Genomic DNA, 16,001 nt, shown 5'->3' on the forward strand with positions numbered 1-16,001 from the left:
GATAGATAGATAGATAGATAGATAGATAGATAGATAGATAGATAGATGATAGATAGATAGATAGATAAATAGATAGATACATAGATGATACGTATATATTATCATTCAGTCATGTCTGACTCTCCATGACCCATGGACCATAGCACACCAATGACCTCTATGGGGTTTTCTTGGTAAAGATACTGGAGTGATTTGCCATTTCCTTCTCCAGGGAATAAGGCAAACAAAGGTTAAGTGACTTGCCCAGGGTCATGTAGCTAGTAAGTGTCTGAGACTAAATTTGAACTCAGGTCTTCCTAACTCCAGTGCTGTGTCCACTGAGCCACCGAGCTGCCTCCTAGAGATAGATAGATAGATAGATAGATAGATAGATAGATAGATAGATAGATAGATAGATAGATATAGGTATGGATAGGTATGGATATATCTCACTATATCATTTATATATAGATGTATAGATAGATATAAGTATAGATGTATAGATATGTGTAGATATATAGATATAGGCCTATATCTATAGATTATGTATCATATCTATATTTATATTATACATTATCTATAGCTATATTTATATTATATATTATCTATAGGTATATTTATATTATATGTTATCTATAGCTATATTTATATAGTATATATCTATTAAATCTCTAATATTTATGTTATATATCTATAGATATATTTATATAGTATATGTTATATATCTATTAAATCTTTTTAATATTTATATATTTCTATATCTATAGATACAGACATAGGCATATATATATAGAGAGAGAGATATAGGCCTATATCTATCTATACCTCTATTTATCTATCTCTATATGTAATTATAAAAGACATTTTTCTAAAGAGACAAACTCAGGATCATTGTCCCAAGGATTAGTGGGATTTCCTTGTCTATCAAGCTATCTCCCCCATCAACTCATGTGTGCAGGTTGGGCTCCTGGGGGATTACTACCTCATGTTCAAGGTACTCTGAGGGGTGAAACTCCAAAAATTATAGCCTGCGAGCTCCTACTGATACACATACTTTTAATAGTAAGCCAGAGGACACAGCTCCAAGAAAAGGCATTTGCTATAATAGCATAGTAAGAATAATAGTGACAAAACATTTCTCCCATAAACCTGAAGTGCAAGGTCAATGGGAAGAGTGCTCACATAGGCAGAGGTCACTAGAAGAGAATCACCCTCATAGAGAATGCACATGGTTCAGGCAACATGTTCCTGAAGCTCTGTCGGTCCCTGGTGTCCTTTTGAAATCTCAGGGTGTCCTTATGTTGCTCCCCGTGTCTCTGCTGGGTCTAATCCTTGCTGGGAGTGGGGTCTGCCAAGGTTGGGAGGAATAAGAGAGAAAACTCTCCTCTTTCACTACTCTCTAGGAAAAGACAGTTTTTATGAAGAGCTGAGATCTCCCTACTAGCTGGTTCTTTTCTCCTGAGATCAACTATCCAGAGTTATGCCATGTCTACACTGAGTCCTTAGAAACACACAAGGGTCTTGCTTTTTAAAAAGAGTGACTAGAAAGAGTAGCTAGGTAGTACATTGGATAGAACACCAGGGATGGAATCAGGAGGACCTGAGTTCAAATGCGGCCTCAACTTAGTAGTTGTGTGACCTTGGGTAAGTCACTTAACCCTTATTGCCTCCAGAAAAATAAAATAAAATAAAAATAAAATAAAGAGTTCAAATCTGGCCTCAACTTAGTAATTGTGTGACCTTGGGCAAGTCACTTAACCCTTATTGCCTCCAGAAAAATAAAATAAAGGAGTCTGCAGGGTCATGGTCAGTCCTTTAGCCAGACAATGACTGGCTATCCCTTAATTCTGTCAAGCTTGACAGAAACATCTCTTCATGCTATCTAAAGGGAGCACAGACTGTAAGAATCTCATTTAAGATCTTGACAGCTCCTCTTGGTCACTTACTCATTACCTTCTGTAATTCCATCAACTGAAATATAAAATCCTGTCTCTGACCCTGGCTGTGTGACTCTAGGCAAGTCATTTAACCTGTCTCCATCTCAGGTTCCTCATTTGTAAAATGAAGGGATCAAAATAGCTCTTACTTCCTTTCAGATCTTAAACTCTATGTCATTTCCAACTACTCTGCCTCATTTAGAGAACTCATACCTCATCAAAGCATCCTAAGGGGTGTCCTGATCAACTATACAGACAAGCCCCCTATGAAGACCTTAATGAGTTTACCAAGGACCCAAGATTAGGGTCTTATAGCTGAGCTGTAAGTACTTTCTTGAGGACCCGGGCTGGGGAGAGAATGACTGTGCTGTGGGCTGGGAGAGATGGTCCCACAGGCTCTTGGCCCTCAGGGCCCATTCCTCTTCTAAAAGCTTGTCTGGTGCTCTGTATTTTAGGGTACACCTTGCGGCTCTCACTGGTGGTAGTGCTAGGGGAAGGGAGGGCAAGGTCAGGGAGCATGCATCTCTTTCCAGTGGATAAAAATGCCTCCCAACAGATCTTGGGGAAGTGTCAGACAGAGTCCAAGGGTAGGTAGGTGGGCATGCATCCTCCACACATGTAGCCACCACCCTCCTTCAGGCCTCTATTACCACTTGCCTGGATCCTTGCAATAGATTTGTTATCTTTTTTTTTTTTTTTTGGAGGCATTTGGGTTAAGTGACTTGCCTGAGGTCTTACATCTAGTATCTGAGTTTGGATTTGAACTCAGAACCTCTTGACTACAGGTCCAGTGCTCTATCCACTGCACCATCTAGCTGGCCTATGTTGGCATCTGTAATGGATTGGTCTTTGTCTTGTCCATCCAAAGTGATTTTCTTCTTCTTTTGTTGCTTTTTGGAGGGGGGAAGGCAGGGCAGTTGGGGTTAAGTGACTTGCCCAAGGTCAGAGGGCTAGTAAGTGTTAAGTATCTGAGGCCAAATTTGAAATCAGGTCCTCCTGACTCCTGGGCTGGTGCTCTATTCACTGAGCCACCTAGCCGCCCCCTCTTTTTTTTAAAAAGTGATTTTCTTAAAGCATAATCCTGACCATGTCATCCTCCTACTCAATAAACTCCAATGGTTTTTTTTTTAAATCACCTTAGGATAAAAGATAAACTCTTCTGCTTGACTATTTTTTTTTTTGAGAGGGGAAGGTAGGGCAGTTGGGGTTAAGTGATTTGCCTAAGGTCACGGCTGGTTTTTTTGTGTGTGTATGTTAAGTGTCTGAGACTGGATTTGAACTCAGGACTTCAGGGTCGATGTTCTATTCACATCGCCACCCAGCTGCCCCTCTGCTTGACTATTTAAAGCCTTTCACAACCTGACCCCATATGTCTTTCTAACCTTCTTATACATTATTCCCCTTCAGAAACATTATGTTCCAGTGACTCTGACCTTATTACTAGTCTTCATACATAGCACTTCATCCCCTGTCTCTAGACTTTTGCTTTGGTTGTGCCCTCTCCCAGGTTTGCCCTCCCTCCTTGCTTCTGCCATTAAGCTCAGCTCAAGTGTCATCTTCTATAGGATGCCTTTCCTGATCCCTTTAATTTCCAGTGCCTCCCCTTCCCCCAAATTATCTTTGATATATTTTGTATATGCTCTCTCCCTTGTCTAGATTTTCTCAAGGACGAGGGTTACCCACTTTTGTCTTTGGATCCTTATGTCTTAGCACAATGCCTGGTAAATAGTTGGTGTTTAATAAATGCTTTTATTTCTTGATTGGTAGAGCACTGCTTGATATATATCTGACCAACCAACCTACGACTCCTAGGCTGCTAAAAGCTGAAGCTCAGGTTTCCTGATTTCTAGAGTAAGGGTCACATGGGGACCCCCTTATATTCTCTGTCCTTGTCCCTGGTCTAGATGGCCAGCCCTGCTTAGGGCTATTTAGGTGGCCAGAGGGAAAGATGCAAGATATGAGACCAGGCCTGGCATCTTGGAACTGGAAGCTTGAGCCAAGGGGGGAAAAGACTAGGGAGGGAGGGAGTGGGGAGGGAGAAGGGTAGGGGGCAGAGACCAAGCAGTGAATGGCTGAATATGTAAATAGGAAGATTGGGACAGCTGCAGGAAGCCATTCTGGAGGAAATGTCTGGGGGTAGGAGCTGAAGTTTTATTTGCTTATTCTGTTGCCGTATTAACCCTTGGGTTGCCAGCTCTCTGGGACCAGTTCATCTGGGACCAGTTTGGGTGCAGAGATGCATCAACCTCTACATTAACATGCCCCTAGCTAACCCTGGGGAAGGATTGAGGTAGAGGGAAGGGTGAAGGATGAGCACTCTGGGGTGGGGGTGAGGTGGGGGAAGGAGCCAAGCCTGAGCAAAGGTGGGAGGCAGGAAATATAGGCAGGACCATCTTGGTTATTGCTCCAATAGATGGTGGGGGCCGGCCTTAGTTACTTAGTAGTTGGAGTTTGGATCCTATGAGACGTCCCCCACATGCTCTGGTGTTTGCTTGTTTTAAACTCTGGCTTCATTCTAGGTAACTCCCCAGGTCTAGGTGAGGAAAAGTGGGACAGTTAATGAAGACAGCTCTTTTCTCTTTTTCTGCCTCATCCCCACTCCTCGTCTTTCCCAGGGTTTGTTTTTTTGTTTTTTCCAGTTTCTGTCTCAGCATCTCATGGATGGGAATCACTCCCACCTGCCTCCCAAACTTCCTCTCTGGATTCTCAGCCCCGGTTCCAGGACCCTACGCTGACGGTTTTGGCATCAGAGAGTATCAGGCTCTTCTTTCCCTGTCTTTCTACTCTCTGCTGTTTTTGCTGCTTGTCTCCCAGGGTGTGGTAGATCTTGGGCACCAGGAAGACCTGGGTTCCAGTCTAGCTCAGATGCTTAGGAGCACGGTTAAACCCCATTACGGTGCGCCCCACAATTTCTTTAGCCATTCACCATTCGATGGCATCATCTACTTAGTTTCTAATTCTTTGCTAACATAAAAAGTATCGAGGCACTTTCTGTACATTGTCTCATTAGATCCTCACGGCAACTTTGAGAGGCAGATGCTATTTTTATCCCCATTTCACAGATGAAAAAATTGAGGCTCAGGGAGGCCTCATTAATAATGCCTGTAATGCCTCTCTTGCAAGGTGTTTCAGAAGCTCAAATGAGAGAATGTAGGTCAAGTGTTTTGAAAACTTTAAAGTGCTATATAAATGTCAGTTATGATTATTTCCTGGCAGTGCTCACTGAGGGCAGGTTCTGAATCTGTGCCTTCTCTCTGTGTCTCTGCCTCCCTGTCTCCTCTCCTCTCCTCTCCTCTCCTCTCCTCTCCTCCCCTCCCCTCCCCTCCTTTCTTCCCCTCTCCCCTCCTCCTGTCTCTGTCTCTCTCTCCTTCCTGCCCCCATCGCCATCTCCCCATAACTTGTCCAGAAACAGAGTTCAGGAAAGACTTATTAAATGGTTGGGTGAATTGGAGTCCTTGAGATCACGGAGGTAAGAGATCATAGGTGTGAGTCTTTTGTAGGGAGCATTGGGGAGCAAGGTTGTGATGGTGCTGAGGGAGGCCACAGGAAGGGGTAGGAATGGGTCTGTCTCCACTTGGCCTCAGTTGCATTTACTCTAGAGGAGGAGCTTAGCTCCCGTCGGGAAAGGGTGGGGATGGGAAGGAGGGATAGTTTATTTGCATGTGGCAGACCTTGGAGACAGCTAAGGAGAGAGGTCCCAGCCCCTCTTGGATTCCCCCTTTTCCACCAGAGCCATGGAAGCAGAGGAGGGGCTAAACGAGTTGGTGTAACCTGTGGTTGGAATGTGCTTTGGACGGCCTGAGGGGGCTGGACAAGGGGACCCCTGGCTGCTTGTAGCTGGGCTGTGAGCACAGAGTCCCAAGTCTCCAGCCAATTCTGAGATCTGTAGCATGTACAGCCGGAATCCGTCATGCCTATGTTTACACATCTCTGGTGTGTGTCTTCTGTCTTGTATCAGTGTTTGTGTCTGTCTCCCTCAGACTAAGGATGGAAGCCATGTCCCTCCCCAACCCCTCCCGACCAGGGGCTCCCCAAGGAGAATATGGCTCTTATTCCCTATTTTTCCTTCTCATAAAGATAAGGATTTTCTTCTCACTTTTCCTTTCTACTCCACGGGCCTAAGTTACAGGTCCAAAACAGTAAGATTCAATTAATTAAGACTCCAATAATTTAGCCATTATGGTAACTGGGACAAGTTTATGTTTGTACTGTGAAAAAGTCCATGTTTGCTGAGTAAGCTACAGTGTAGACAAGATTATTATAAACTTACCTAAAAGAACTGTCTTCTAGCATTTTAGGGGTTACCATTTCCAGACAAACTATTCTGCTTTTCATTAAAGCAGGCCCCCTAAGTACCTCTTCTTGGTCTTATACTAGTATATATTGTGCATATAAATGCATATGTTATGCATAATATATACATACATACATATATATGTATGTAATTAGCAATCACAGAACTGCATTAAAAATAAATATTCTCTGCTTTAGAATAGAGAATAACTTGGGGAACAGATCTTCACTTCAGGTCTCCTTTTTGGGGCCAGAGCCTCCTCTGACCCTACCTCCCACCCCCTTTCAGCTAGGCTTGTGAGCAAGATTGAGCCAGACTTATCCATCCACCAAGAAGCTCTTAGGTCCCATCGATGCTGCTGTTTACTAAAAACAAATGTTTACTATTAATAGAGGCTCTGAAGACGCCAGGGCCAAAAGGGCAGAAATGAAAATGTGCACTAATCGATCCTGGTTCTTTATTTCCCCTCAGCTTAGACTTGCCACAGTGGCTGTGGGCTGGGGTGGAAATTTCTCTGGGTAGCCACACTCTGTTTGTTGAACCCCTCAGGAAGTGTCTGTATATGTGTGTATATCAATAAACATGGACATGTGTGAGAGTGTGTTTGGGTATATGCATGTATGCATGGGTGTGTACACCCATGCATACACATCACACATGTGGATAAATGTGTCTGAGTTGGTCTCGATTGGGACTGAGGTTATCAGAGGGCCTTCAGAACTCAAGTTGCATATTGCATCCTCATAGACATTGTCCTTCTCTCCCTATTCACATGGGGGAAGGAGGGTGTTTACTGAGCTGACTGGTGGCAGCTCGCACTGATGAGACTCCTGTCTTCAGGATGACAACATCCCTGGGCCCTGTAATTTCTACTTTGTCCTGGTCAGAGAAGCCACACTCTCTTTGCAGATCTGGGCATTGGCTCTCCGCCTGACCTTGGGAGAGGCAGAAACAGGGGGTTAGTAGTCCTGGGCTCTGGCCCAGCAGAGATGAGAGAAAAGACCTCAGCCTTTTGGGCACAACTCATAGACAAAAAACACTTTTCTTTTGTTGCAGATTTTGAAAATGAATAAATAAACATTTAAATCCCAAGCTCTGTTCTAGTCTCCAGAAACTAATGGCCATGTTCTTCTGGGGATAGCATTACTATCTAGGACTTCCTCCATCATTATCCAAAATCCCATGGATCTCTCTATCTTCCTCCACTCTTCCCCATGATTAAGCTCCCCTACTCCATTTACTCCAAATGCACTGACTCTAACTAGAAGTGAGGAGCCCTGAATTATACTTTAGCTTTCATCACTAACTGGACAGATCACTTAACCCTATGGTCCTCAGTTGTCCCATCTATAAAACGGGGCAATAATGCCGTACCTGCCTATCCTCCTGGGATCTGAAGAAGGGTCGGGTCAGGGTCATCTCTGGCTCTGCAGGTGGGCCTCACTACTCTAAGTTTTCTCCTTTCAATCTTTCATAAAGAGAGGGGTCCCTGATAGGTACATTTTAGTATCATTTTCAGGACATCATTTAAAAAACCTTACTCTTTGCTCTCTTAGTCACTTGGTCTAATATCTTTTCCTAGCCACATGTGGCCTGTTCACAGTACGGTTAGACAGATCTTGCTTCTTTGAGTAAAAAAGAGAAAAGGATTCAGAGTGATAAAAGAGGCAACCCAACTCTGAGTTTCAGTTTCCTCTGAAGAATGGGTAGAAGGGTCTGGATGAGGCCCTGAGGCAATTTGGGACTGTGAGAATGGCCATGGTAGGGAAGCTTGTAGGAAAGAAGGGTGGGAAAGTATCACTTGAGGAAGCCAAAGATTTGCATTTGCTCAGCCTTGGAAAATGAGGTAAAGGGTGGGCGACTGAGAAGTATGGAACACTGATGTCAGTTATGATGGTGCCACTTCCTGTCTCAGCTAGAGCTTGGGAGGGATCAGTAAAGGCTTCATACAGAAGATGGTGCTTGAGCTGTGCCTTGAAGAGAGGGAAGGGTTCTATGAAGTAGAAATAAGGAAAGCATGCATTCCAGGCATGTGGGATACAGCCTGTGCAAAACCTTGGAGGGGAGATGGAGTGTTATATGTGTGAGGAACAGAGAGAAGGCCAGTTTGACTGGATCAAAGAGTGTGGGAGAAGGGGAAATAATGTCCAATTAGACTGGAAAGATAGGTCAGAGTCTAGAGAATGGAGAAATTAAGTGACGTTACTCAAGGTCACAACTAGTATGTATCATAACAATAATAATTTATTATTATTATAAATCATTATAATTATTAATCAAGATTAATGATAATAATAACAACAACCAGCAACCACGGCAAACTGGATAGAGAGCCAGTCTTGAAGCCCTGCTTTAGACACATACTTGCTGTGTGACCCTGGGCGAATCTCGTAGCCTCTGAATGTTCACACTGGTGTCAAAGTCAAATAGACGTCAATCTTTGGGGCCACATTCTGACTCAGAAAACCACAAATTAACACTATCTAGGTCATATTGCATTTTAAAAAATTTTGTTAAAATTTCCCAATTACATTTCAATATGATTCTAGCCCTTTTCAGTGTTGCAGAGAGTTTGACACTTTCTGACTATAAATTGCTGAGAGGGTATTGGCTTATATTGAAAAGAAGAAGTGTCTTCCTTGGAGTTCCCTGTACCAAAGAAATAATCAATCCAATCCCTATTGATAATGCTGATGGTGAGAGTGTGGCTCAATGGATAGAGAAATAAGAAGCCCTCAGTTTAAGCCTTGCCTCTGACTCATTCTGTGCTCACACTGAGCAAGGCACATAACCTTTCAGTGCCTAAGGTAGCCCTCTGAGACTGTAAGGTGTAGATGTTCATTCATAGAATTTTCTCGCTACACCAATGGAATCCCAAGTCCAGGAAAAATATTAACACTGTTCAGCAAATCTGGACTATAAACTTCTTGAGGGTTGTTAATATCTTATTTATGTAAAGTTTTCATCTCTCCCAGTCCCCTAGCACAGTGCTCTGCATACAGTAAATGCTTTTTTGTACTCAGCACTTGGCCTTGATCCAGACCTTAGGCACATCCAGAAACATAAAACAGGGTTCAGCCTTTATTTAAGTTAGATAGGGGGCAGCTAGGTGACATAGTGGATAGAGTGTCAGGTCTGAAGTCAGGAGGACTCTTCTTTCTGAGTTCAAATCTGGCCTCAGACACTTCCTAGCTATGTGACCCTGGGCAAATCATTTCACCCTGTTTGCCTCAGTTTCCTCATCTGTAAAATGAGCTGGAGAAGGAAATGGTAAACCACACCAGTATCTCTGCCAAGAAAACCCCAAATGGGGTCATGAAGAGTCAGACAGGACTGAAATGACTGAACAATAGCAGCAATGTTTAGGCAGATGGGACAAAAACACTTGAAACCATTTAAGATAAAAAAAAAGAAATCTGTGCATGTATGTATCTATCAATCAGACAGTAAATCAACAAGCATTTATTAAACACCTTCTGTGTGCCAAGCACCAAGCTAAGCTCTGGGGATACAAAATAAGAAATGACGAAATGACAGTTAAGCTTCTGCCCTCAAAGAGCTTTTTTTTTTTTTTTTTTGCTTTTTGGAGGGCAATTGGGGTTAAGTGATTTGCCCAAGGTCACACAGCTAATTTTTGTGTTAAGTGTCTGAGACTGAATTTGAACTCAGGCCTTCCTGACTCCAGGACCAGTGCTCTATTCACTGTACCACCTAGCCGCCCCAAGCCTATGTTCTTTCAGGGGAGATGTGTAGTCATGTGCTCATGTGTGCTAGGTGGTTGGTTCCATGGAGAGAGTACTAGACTGGGGTCTGGAAGACCTGAGTTCAAATCCAGCCTCAGACACTTATTACTTGTGTGACCCTGGGCAAGTCACTTAACCTCTGCTTCCCTCATTTTTCTTCTCTGTAAAATAGGGATAATAATAGCACTTGTTTCCCAGGGTTGTTGTGAGAAAAAAACGAGTTAATATTTGTAAAGTGCTTTACAGACCTTAAAGTTCTATGTTAATATTAGCAATGATGATGGTGAAAATGTATATGTATATATGTAAGTATAGACACAACTGGTTTCTACTGGGTGCCAGAGGGGATTTTTTTTTTCGGGGGCTAGGTTGGTGGGTAAGAGGTGTTTGGTGAATGGGAACCTTAGCCACCAAAAGCTCAGACATATAACCTGTCATATACTAGTAAATGTTTAACAACCAGCTCTCCAAATACACATGTAGATATGTGTATATATTACTCTTGTAAGTTTAGTGTGCATTGTTAACAATTTTCCATCACTTTCTTAAGTCTAGACATTCACAAATTCACAAAACAATAAATTAAACCCTGATTTGTAAATGTTGAAGATTTCTGAGGTGTAAAAATGCTCACCTTGAGAATTTAACAATGGGCTTGTTTGAGCCGGCTCCTGCACATTACCTGGTACCGATACATCACCAGGCTGAGGGGCAGCAAGTGAACCAAGATGATGAATGAGTTGGGTCCTTCCCTTCCTGCCTACCTAGATTTGGCTGACAGTTCCTCTCCCAGGCACCTGCATCCAGGGCCCTGAGCCTTCCGCCTCACCAGTTCCCCTGGCAAAGGGAGGAGAAGACAGCCACAGAGTATGGTGGCTGACTGATTTCTCCTCATCCCTTGAGAATGTTGACGCAGCTTCTTACCTTTGTCCGGTCCTGTCAGTCTAAGAGACCTGGACCATCCATCTGATAACATAATCCTGCCCTTTCCGGCCCTCTGCTCCCCACAGGCAGCTGCACCCATTTTTCACCCACTCAGCTTCTTCCTGAGGCTGAAACTGGAAACATTCTGGCCTCAGAGCTTTGCTGGGGCTGGGGAGGAAGTGGGGGCTTGATGGGGACAGACCGGTGTATGTGTGTGGGAAGAGAGCCCCAGGACTCCTCAGTGCTCTCTGCCTAGAGATCTAACAGCTGCTGGCTAACACTGAGCCCTCTGGGGTTGGGGCAGCAGAGGTCACAGCTGGCTTAGAGGACAGAAGAGGAGGGAAGGTACTTTAGGGACCTGAGGGTGCACATATGCTATTGCCTCAAGAGGAAGATCCCTTTCTCCCCCTTTCTTTCAGTATTTCCTCTGGTCATGGGAACTAAACTCTGTCTCTCAATCCCATTTTGTCCCTGATGTCTGTCACCTTCTGCCAAGGTGTAGGGGGCTCTGTACCACCCTACACCATTTCCCTTGACTCTGTTCCCCACATTCAGGAGCCTGTTGCTTTGGGATAACTTGCCTTGTTTCTGGGGTGGTTCTGTTGAGAATATAGTAGTGAAGATGGGGAGGCCTGTGTGTATGTTTGTGTGTGTATGTGTGTGTATAAAGAGAGCAAGAAAGGGAAAGGGAATGGAGAGAGAGGAGAGAGGGGGAAGAGATGGGGAGAGAGAGAGAGAGAGAGAGAGAGAGAGAGAGAGAGAGAGAGAGAGAGAGGGGAGAGAGAGAGAGAGAGAGAGAGAGAGAGAGAGAGAGAGAGAGAGAGAGAGAGAGAGAGAGAGAGAGAGAGAGAGAGAGAGAGAGAAAGGAAGGAAAGAGTGAGGGGGGAGAGAAACAGAGAGAAGGAAAGAGTGAAGGATAGAGAGGGAGAGAGGGAAGGAAAGAGTGGGGGAAAGAAAGAGAAAGAAAGGGAGGGAGGAAGGGAAGGAAAGAGTAGGTGGGAAGAGAGAGACAGAAAGAGAAGGAAAGAGTGAAGGAGAGAGAGAAGCTGAGACTCCTTGTGAATGCATGCAGTGTGGTGTGTGTGTGCACATATGAATGCAATGAATGTGTGTGAGAGACTGTGTGCATGTGTCATGTGTCACAATAACACTGGCTCCTGAGGTCCCTTCCAACTTGAACATGCTGTCATTAGCATGTGACATGCATGTAAATGTGTGTACACATAGGCGTGTACAAGTGTGTTTGACTGTGTCTCGTGTGTGTGTGTGTAATTGCGGGCTTGTCTATGAAGGGCATGAGCCTTGGTGCGGAGCAGGTGTGAATGTGTGTCTTGGTCGGTGGGATGGCGTGTCCTTGCGCATGTGACTGCACGTGCAGGGGATAGGTGTGCAAGCATCTCCCACATTGTGTTCACAGGGGGCTGTTGCACCGACAGAAGGCTCTGCACTCTCTGTCTATTTCAGGAAGACTCCAGTCTCCTCCTCCTTATGTAAATAAACATGACAGCGCCTATTGCCTGTACCAGGAGAGGGAGGGAGGAGGGAGGGAGGGTCTGAAAGTGGGTGGAAGCTGCTGGAGACGGTGAGCAGTGCATTAGCGAGTGGGGGTGTATGTGTGTGTGTGTATCTGTGTGTGTGTGTGTGTGTGTGTGTGCAGGCACTAAGCTGTTCAAGCTGGGAGTCTGCGTGTGTGCGAGAGAGATGCCAGCTGCTGGTCATGCCTGCCCCTAGGGAGGTCCCCACCAGCACCAGCCCTCTGTGACAGAGGCCCCGAGGTGGCAGTGCCCACACCCTGCTGCCGGCCATGGGGGGACAGATCACCCGGAGCACCCTCTATGGTAAGGAACAGAACCCCTTCTGCAGCACACCCCCTACCCCCGCCAGCCCTTGTCCCCAAGCCCAGCCCAGTCTCCTGTGGCAAAGCACCCGGCTCTGGGAGGGAGGGTGTCCCAGGGCGGCGTGAAGTGTGCCCAGGGCTTGCTGTCATTGTCATGCTTCTTCCATGATCCAGAGTTGGTTGGCTGTGTGCTGGGTTCCAGGGTCTGAGGGCAAGGGGGGCAGGAGCAGGGGGCAGACAGCCCGAGGCTTGGGTGATGATCAGCTTTCGGGAAGAGCTCTTATTGATCCAGGGGCAAGAGGAAAAGCAAAGGCAGAGAGGGAGAGTGAGGGAGAAGGCCAGGCTTCCCTGGCAGCCACCAGCCCAGAGGCAGGCGGACAGATGGCCAGCAAATCTCCTTATCATCTTACCTCCCCCATGTTGGTATCCATATCCCCGCCTAGTGGGGTGAGAGTTCCAGGGTATCTTATACCTATGGAAACAGAACCAAAGGTCCCTGAAACAAATGGGTGTTGGGCCTTGTGCTGCACTGCCTGGATATCATACTGGGTTACATGAGGACACGAGGGAACACGTATGTGTTCATGTAGGTGGTAGCTGTGGATTGTGTGTTTGAATATATGTGCCTGAAGATGTGTGCTATGAGTAAGCCGTGTCATATGTATGTGTATGTGCCATGTTCTGTGGGTGTGGTTGTATGTGATCGAATGTATACATGTATGTGTGTTCACACTTATACAGTAAGGGGAAGGATCTGAGGTTTACTCTGAGGGTGAGTGCATTGGGCAGTGAAGCCACACACACTCTAGGGCCCTCAGTCTAAAGCCACACAGCCAGACACCAAGCAGAGGGATGGCTGGCTGGTGCCCTCTCTTCCCAGGCTCGGCAGTTCCTGAATCCTGGCTTTGCTCTTCTTTCCTCGTTTTATTCTCCCCGAGTTGGGGTTTGAGAGAGAGCTGATGGCTCTGGGAACCTTCTGAACAGGTTGATTCTGGATCTCTGAGAGCCAGGAGAGATCTGCTTGGCTACCCTGGGCACCTCCAGGCTCAGCAGGGCTGACCGAGGCTGTGCCAGGATGTCTGGGGCTTTCACAACGCTTCCTGGAAGCACTTGTCGTTTTGGTAGCAACATGGCTGATGTTGTATCATCAGTTACAGTATGTGGGGAGGATGCCCTCCCCACTCCAGCCCTATGTTTTGTCATCAGAGCCCTTTGGAGCTGTTTTTTTTTTTTCCAGCCCCGAGGGACTTAAACTGGCTTTCTCTGGCCCCCACTTTGAACCAGACTTTGGGTAATGGGATGGCTATTTTATTCCATCTCTCCATTGGGGCCTGGGTCAGATGGGGTCAATGGCCTTGGACAGGGCATCCTAGGAGAGCTGGGAACCAAATCAATGGGGGAACCAGAGTAGATGTGGGGGTAAGGGAGAGTTAGCTTCTAAACTTCCACTGGCTTCCTAGAAAAAGCACAAGAACAGAGTTCATGACTGGTGAGGGGGATTTTGATGTGGTCAACCACCAGTGGTTCTCTCTGGACTGGACATTCCTTCCCTCCAGCCCTGGTCTCTCTCTAGAAGTCTTAAACTCCAGGGTGTCTAATTTCTAATAAGAAAAGGAAAAGCTGGTTGGGGAGGGGGGGAGACAGGGTGGAGAAGAGAAAAACACAGATGATTGGCTCTCTTAAAAGGCAATGAATTTAATCTTGAGGGTTGGAAAGGAGAAAGTGACAGATGGGTGGCCCTGGCAGGCTCAGAATCCAGGAGCTAGTTAAGGGGGCAGTGCCAGAAGCTTCTGCCCAGACCCCTTCTGGCCTGGCCTGGCTTGGGATTGGCTCTTGGCGCTAGGAGAGGGGGCTCACGGAGCCAAGATAAACAAGATATAATGCAGGTAGGTCTCCTCTCTGAAGTCCCTAGTCCCAAAAGACTGGCAAAGGGAGAGTGGCCATAGGGTCACTGCCTGGATTGAAGGCCTATTATGGATTGAGATTTCAGGCAAACCCCATAGGTCAGTTTCTGGCCAGCCCCCAGCAAAGAAGGGAGGAGAAGTAATTAGAGCCTTAGGGCAAGCCTCCAGCCACATTAGCATAAGGGCCTTTGATGTAAAAGGGTTTTGTGAAGAGGACAGCTGAGGACTGGAGACCTGCTGAGGGGCAGAGAAAGGGGCAGGCTTTCTTTGGGGGAGATTGAGCCTCAGGGTCAGCATTGGGGAGGGGGGGCAGGAAAAGTGGGAGCTGAGAGACTAGACTGAGAGGCTGGCAGTGGTCTCTTCAAATGCCTTCTCACCCTAGAAGACCCAAGAAGCACCTTTAGGAGTTGTCAGTAGCTTGGGGATTTGAGTCTCATGCCATAGGGTGCCCTCTGGTTCTTCTCCATTACCCCTCTTCTGCCTTTGCCTTGTGCCTTGTCCCTCCCACCCCGTCCCCTCTGTCTCCTGCTCAATCCAGATTATCAAATGAGATATCGACTAGGTCATTAGCACAGTACCTCACACATAGCTGGTGTTTAATAAATGCTTGGTTCCTTTCCTTTCCTCAGTCCCTCACCACCAAGGCTCTGGGCCCTCTTGGCCATCCCCTCAGCAATGGGCCCATTTTCCTTAAAAAGACTCTGGGGTTGGTTGGCCAAGCCTTTTGGCTAGTCAGTGATATTGACCGAGGGAATTAGAGGAGAGGGAAGAAGAGAGAGAGAGAAATAGAGAGGAAAGGAGGAGAAGGGAGGGGACGGACAGAGGAGGTAAGAAGAAAGGAGAGGTAAAGATGGAGAGAGTAGAGAGGGAAGGAAGGTGGGCAGCATGGAAGGGCAGGTGTGGGATGGGGAGGGGAAAGGGAGAGGGGAGGAGAGCTCAGAGCTTGTTGGTGCCCCCCAGGGAGCCCAGCTATGACACACAGAGTGAGCAGAGTAGTCTGGGGACTAGGAACCAGGGAGGCCGCTGCTTGGTTTAATCCTCTTCCTCCACCTCTGCTCCAGTCCTCGCTGTGGATTTGGGGTAAAAAGACTGGAATTTCGGATGCCTTTAAGGCTTGTTCACTGAAGACATTTTCTTAATTGTATTTTCATAATGGGATTTAGGGTTTGGGGATTGAGGGTTTTGTTTATTTTGAGTCTGTGGGGTTTTTTGTTTTTTTGAGGCCCATGAGGGCGAAACTGACTGGTTAGAAAGGGGGAGTTGCTAAGGCCATCTGGGCAGGGTGTGTGTGTGTGTGTGTGTGTGGTATGCCCCTCTGTGTCTGTATATGTATGTTTCTGTATGTTTGTGTCTATATGTCCCTCTGTGTGCCTGTAGATATGT

General features: G+C 46.1%; 1 protein-coding gene across 2 annotated transcripts in view; it reads left to right on the forward strand.

Moving 5' to 3' along the window:
• Window positions 1–16,001, forward strand: part of NEURL1 (neuralized E3 ubiquitin protein ligase 1) — a 102,565-nt gene that overhangs the window by 46,717 nt on the left and 39,847 nt on the right. Inside the window, exon 1 of one of the 2 annotated variants that reach the window (XM_069098876.1) lies at window positions 12,465–12,715. The exons of the other annotated variant lie outside the window; for it this stretch is intronic. Within the exon in view, the coding sequence (XP_068954977.1) occupies window positions 12,682–12,715 (34 nt within the window). The 5' untranslated portion in view covers window positions 12,465–12,681. Of the gene's footprint in view, window positions 1–12,464; window positions 12,716–16,001 lie in introns of those variants that run through there. 2 annotated transcript variants of the gene reach the window in all.

Source organism: Petaurus breviceps, unplaced genomic scaffold, assembly GCF_028583685.1.
Source record: "Petaurus breviceps papuanus isolate PSGF00001 unplaced genomic scaffold, PetGlider_PUasm1.0 37, whole genome shotgun sequence".
In the NCBI taxonomy this organism is placed as follows: domain Eukaryota; kingdom Metazoa; phylum Chordata; class Mammalia; order Diprotodontia; family Petauridae; genus Petaurus; species Petaurus breviceps.